Source organism: Megascapheus bottae, chromosome 16 (assembly GCF_031878675.1).
Source record: "Megascapheus bottae isolate mThoBot1 chromosome 16, mThoBot2.hap1, whole genome shotgun sequence".
Classification (NCBI taxonomy): domain Eukaryota; kingdom Metazoa; phylum Chordata; class Mammalia; order Rodentia; family Geomyidae; genus Megascapheus; species Megascapheus bottae.
Genome location: NC_143524.1, coordinates 42020935 through 42027150, shown reverse-complemented (window position 1 = coordinate 42027150; position 6216 = coordinate 42020935). Strand labels below are relative to the sequence as shown.

Genomic DNA, 6216 nt, shown 5'->3' with positions numbered 1-6216 from the left:
AGATCAAATAAAATTTAATGAAAACAGGAGAAATGAAGGATAGAAAGAACAATAGAATGATTGATCTGATTAATATATGGAAAATGGAAGTGTGAAATACCACAATCAAATCCCTTTGTATAGTTAACATATACTTTGAAAAATGAATGGCGTGAGTGTAAAATAAGTCAGGTTTGGGGTTGTGTGCCAGCAGGATGAGAGAGGACAAAGAGAGAGGGTGAATGAGTATGCATATGTCAGTGTACTCTATACAAATGCATAAAAGGTAGAACAAAAGAGCTTAGTGAAATTGTTTTAAGAGTAAGGGATAAAAATAGTTCAAAATACTCTACATACATATGCTCTACATACAAGGGGTGTGGATCGGTCAAAGTACTATCTATACATTCATGAATAGAGATCAGTAAAGCCTGTTGAAATTATTGTGAGAGGAGAGTAATTAGGCTGGGAGTGGGGATAAAGGAGAGTGATATTGTAGTGAGGTGTATATGTATATATGAAAATGTCACAATACAACCCTTCTTGTACAATCAATATATACTAATAAAAATTATTCAGAAGTCAAATAAATAAAGCACATAGAGCTGTAGGAATGACATGCCTTAAGTGTTTTCAGTAAAACTGGTAGCAGTAGTGAATTCATAAGAACAGCTTTCTCTTCTACTTCAGTTAGAGAACATTGAGAGATGCAAGTGGAACAAATGATACTTACTCTCTAATTCTAACGTTTAAGAAATCTCCAGTTCTAGACCTTTGAGGCTACAGGGTAGCTTAAAGTCACCTTGTTCTGAATGATGAGCCAAAAGCAGTTTATTTGCTAATTTTTATTCCTGGGAGATTCTGTTTTCTTAGAAATCAGTGATTTTTTTCTGCCCCTGGATACCAGGCTGCTTCTGCTACTCTTGATAAAGAAGACCAGGGCTGGGCAGCTTAATGGCAGTCTCAGGGGGTACCGGGAGGATAATGACGTTCTGAGATCAGCTCAAGCTTTAAGGCAGACACAGTGGTGGCTGTCACCACAGTGTGCATCTGCACAGTGAATTTCAGGGCAAACAAGTTGGCACAGCAGGCATATTACATGAAAGACCTGTCCTCAGTTCTCACAGTAAGTTTCTTCTACAAATTTACAGCTTGAAATGATGACCATTTATTTTAGGGGGAAAGAAAAAGTTAATAGTTGTATGTGCTGTTTCTTTGTCCATGTTTTGTGTTTAATTTTATTTTTTAAAAAAGTGTAATTTTTCTGTGACTCTTTTTATCCCCACTCACTTTATTTCACAATTTTGATTCTAAGAAAAATACCAGGGGTTTTAATATGTTAACATTTGATTATTTATATGATATTTGAATTACCAGACCTGGATCTTGTTGTATGAATGATGATGAAATACACTAAGTGAATGTTTTCAGTTTTCAGTTGAAGAAACTGGAGTAAAATATATAAATGGTAATTGGGTATCAAATATAACAGCAAATGCATCTTTCTGAATTTTATATATTAGCCATTTGCTGAAAACTAGATAAATGTGACATTGTTAAAGGTATCATCAAATGGGCTAGAGTGAATATAGTAAGTGTTTAAGCCCTTAAACTATTGAGGAATGCAGGATAATTAAGCATTTAAAAAATGTTGATTTTTTTGAACTTAGAAACTCCTTTTCAGCTGCTATGATTTTGGAAAAATTCTTATTTATAATTAATAATACTTGCACATCTACATTATCATTTCTCCCATCCTCTGTCCCAAACACATCATGTTGGTGACAAATGAAATTATTTTTCAAAATAACATTCATTGGCGTTAATCTGTATTTATGGTCCTTTTCCCCACATGTGATTCCTTAGTGTTGCTGCAGTGTAATAAGCAAAGGGATTTCAGTGTTCATTTTCTATTACATGTAAGTATTAGTGAAAGAAAATTAGTTTATACTACCACAAATATGTACTTAAATGAAAGAAGCTTCTAACTGGTATTTTCTGCAGTCATTCAGAGAGAGAATGAGACAGAAATTTCTACTGCTATTTACAATGAATAGCATGTGGCTATATGCCAAGTGTACCAATATAATCAAATCAAAGGACAAAATCTCTTTATGGAAGAGATTGGGATCTGCTATTAGGTCAGGAGGACTGGAAAAAACAGAAAGTGGTTCTGAAAAATCACAGAATGATGAGTATAACTTACAAAAGGGATCTAAATTTGTTTAGAACCCTCGAAAGGGACATGGGCATTATGCTGGAAGGACCTACAAAACTCAGTCCACAGGTAATTATTAATACCTATTATAACATTATTAAGGGGAAATTAGCATATACAAGTTTCTTATAATCTCTGGTGATCCATTGATTTTTAATGCATTTTAATATTTGTACTATTATTTTTAGTTAAACAAAAACAGTTTATGAAATATGTATATATATAGAGAGAGAGAGAGGGAGAGAGAGAGGGAGAGAAGGAGATCATCATCATTCTTTTCAGAATTGCTACCCATCTCTTCCCACCAGTCTCTTCCCTTATACCTTTTAATTTTGTAATCTTACAAACATATTGCATTTCTCCTCTTCTCCACTGGTGTTTAACATCTAGGAAGACAAGCATGCACACACAAATTCATATCAAAATATGCCTAAGACTAATCAGATTTTATTATGATATTTATCATATTTTATTTGCTTTTGATCTTATCCTATTTATATTTCTGATTACAGTAGCTGAAACAATGAAAATTATTTTGAAAATGTTTTCCTTTATTACCAAACTGAGTCATTGGGGGGGTAAAAGTGAGAGACATGATAACATAGATTTTTGAATTTTTAATAATTATGAATCATATTTCATGAATTTGATACCTCTCTATCTAATAGAATCTAAAACTTTCCTGTAAACAATATGGTTGACCTACAGTGACTGCATGATTCACAAAGGAAAGATATTAATGACTAAGATCTCTGCACTTAACCAGCTGTATTCTCTTCACAGGTATCACAGTCTGTGGGGAGGAGACAGAACATCAACTGCCATGAAACCCAACAACATGTCCTATTTGAACCCCAGAACTGTTATTCTGATTGGCATTCCTGGACTAGAGCATGTCCAGTTTTGGATTGGCTTTCCTTTCTTTGCCATGTGCCTTGTGGCTCTTTTGGGAAATATCATTTTACTGATCATCATTCCTGCAGAACGGAGTTTGCACCAACCCATGTACATCTTCCTGGCTGTGCTGGCAGCCACTGATGTGGGACTTTGTGTAGCCATCGCTCCCAAGATGTTAGCCATCTTCTGGTTCAGATCTTACTCCATGGCTTTCGATGCCTGCCTGGCCCAGCTGTTCTTTATTCACATGCTGCAGTGCATGGAGTCTGGCATTTTGTTAGCGATGGCCTATGACCGTTACATTGCCATTTGTGATCCTCTGAGGCACACTTCCATCCTCACACCTTCCATCCTGGGTCACATGATAGTGGCGGTGGCAACCCGAGCTGTGGTGCTGGTTGGTCTGTTGCCCATTCTGATTAAAAGGCTGCATGCTTTCCATTCTCTTCTTATTGCCCACTCTTACTGTGAGCACATGGCTGTGGTTAAGTTAGCTGCAGAAGATGTCAAAGTCAACAAAGCATGTGGTCTTTTTGTGGGTTTTAGCATACTAGGCTTTGATATGATTTTTATTCTTGTGTCCTATGTCCTGATTTTTCAGGCTGTCTTTCGTCTACAGCAAAAAGAGGCCCGGCTCAAAGCATTCAACACATGCACAGCCCATATTTTTGTCTTCCTTGAGTTTTATATTCTTGCTTTTTTCTCTTTCTTCAGCCACCGTTTTGGACATGTTCCTCCCTCAACGCACATTCTCCTGTCCACCATTTACCTCCTTCTTCCCCCTGCGCTCAATCCTATAGTCTATGGTGTAAAAAACATGGTAATTCGTAAACGTGTGGCACAGATTTTTCTAACGAATTGTGGATCCTAGGAGTTGTCTCTCATATGCTTATGGCCATGATCATAATCGTGGTTTCCTTTCTCCTAGGAAAAATTAACACACAATTTACACTCTATATTCTCGTTGTGTTTCAGATTATAACTCTGGATCATAAAATCAGTTAAAAATTATAGGGTCTTGGAGATATAAACATAACTTCATAGACATAAAATCTATGATGGGATATATAATATATAGACATATGTTTTATTATACAGATTAATATGTATCTATGACATACAAACCTTCAGCTTAATTTTTTATTATGTTCTAAAATCTATGTGCCAGTGATTGCATATAGAAATTCTCTTCTTGAATATTTGTTTGTTAAATGTGATATTTGAAATTTGATGTAAAAAAATCAGTGTTAATAAAATCTTTAAAAAAATTATAGGGCTAAGAGTAAAACTCAGAGGTAGAGCACATGCTTAGCAAATGTGAGGCCCTAGGTTTGATACCATTAAAATTAATAATAAAGAAAAATTTTAATGTCTTCAAAGGAAAAGTATTCTTATAAAGACTGATATCATTTCTACTTGTGGTGAATTTTATTTTTGATCTAATTTTTTAGCATTGTTAAGCTTGTCTTTGTATATTATTTATAACTGGTCTCCTGTTTTTAAATAAACTTTGTTGTTGATTTTAAGTTAATTGTTCTGATTTATTTTAATGATGTATTCTGCCATAGAACATGTGCTTTATAATTTTGTATTATTTCTTACTCATTTCATAAAGAAGGCCACTATTAATTGAAACTTCTGGGTTAACTCATTACACTGGGAAATATGTTGCTTCATATGAACATAATTAAGAGTTTTAATGTAATTTTTTGTTGAATTCTAACTTAATTTTATTACTCCTGGTGAGGGACTTCAGAATTACAAATATTTCAACAATATTATTATTTTCCAGCCCTGCATACATATATGTTATGTATCTTTGAAATTAAAGCAAGTTCATTATTTGACTGTTGTGTTACTCCTCATACTTATAAGTTTATGTGTATATGCATATAGATATTCATATATATATATACATATGTACTTATGTAAACCTATTTTCTAGCTGGGTCTTAAGGAATAAGAAAGTGAAAAGCAGTCCTGTCACTAAAGACAAAAATAGTGGAATATTATGAACAAATCTGTGCCACTTGTACACAAGTGACAACTCATTAAGAAGATTAATTTCCAAGTGTGGAAAAGAAGAACAAAAAAGTATCAATATGAAGTAATTTTCTCACAAATCCAACATAAACTTTTCCTTAAGTATTGTATCCAATGCTTAACCAAATTTGAGTATTAATTTCAAACTATTCCAGATAATTTGAGAACAATAGCTTCCAAAAATAAGTGAATAACAAATCATCTTCAACAATATGTTGCAAAGTTTACTACTTTATAATTAATAGTTTTAAATTTATGTTTTTTAAGATATATAAGAGCTAGTGGCCCCCAACTACAATCTTAGCTACTTAGGAAGCTGAAATCTGAGGATTGCAGTTTGAGACCAGCCTTGGCAAGAAAGTCCATGAGACTATTAACCACCAGAAAACCACAAGTGTCACTGTTGCACAAAGTGATATAGCACTATCCTTGAGAGCAAAACGTGGTTCAAGGATTGAACTCAGGTCCTGGATTCAAGCCCGAGGACAGACCCCCAATATATATATATATATATATATATATATATATATATATATATATATGGAAAAACATGCACCTATTACTTACAACTAGTAAGTAATTTAAAGAAATTTGGATGAAATTCAAGACAGATTTCTAGAAAAATCACTGACTAACTTCACAGTTAAAAATGAATATTGAGGGCCGGGAGTTTGGCCTAGTGGTAGAGTGCTTGCCTAGCATGCATGAAGACCTGGGTGTGATTCCTGGGTACCACATACATAGAAAAAGCCAGAAATGGTGCTTTGGCTGAAGTGGTAGAACTCTAGCCTTGAGAAAGCCCAAGGACAGTGTTTAGGCCCTAAACTCAAGCCCCAGGACTAGAAGCCCCCCAAAATGAATATTGAATATTCTTTCCTAAATTTATGAAGAGTTCAAGAAGTTTGGCAGCCAAATATTTCCACCTATACCTCTTTTACAATTTGAAACAACAAATTAAGACAAATAGGTAAAAAGAAGAAACAAAGCTACTTCTATGTGCACTTCACATCACTCTTAACTTTGAATTTATTAAAAAAAGAATAAAATGTAGCTAGTTTTTGTGGGTTACACCTGTAATC

General features: G+C 34.1%; 1 protein-coding gene across 1 annotated transcript; it reads left to right on the top strand.

Annotated features, from left to right (window-relative positions):
• The first annotated feature begins 3020 nt into the window (after window positions 1–3020).
• Window positions 3021–3965, top strand: LOC150053383 (olfactory receptor 52A5-like). The gene has a single exon (XM_090349288.1). It carries the CDS (start codon window positions 3021–3023, stop codon window positions 3963–3965), a length of 945 nt encoding a protein of 314 aa, XP_090205414.1.
• The last annotated feature ends 2251 nt before the right edge of the window (window positions 3966–6216 follow it).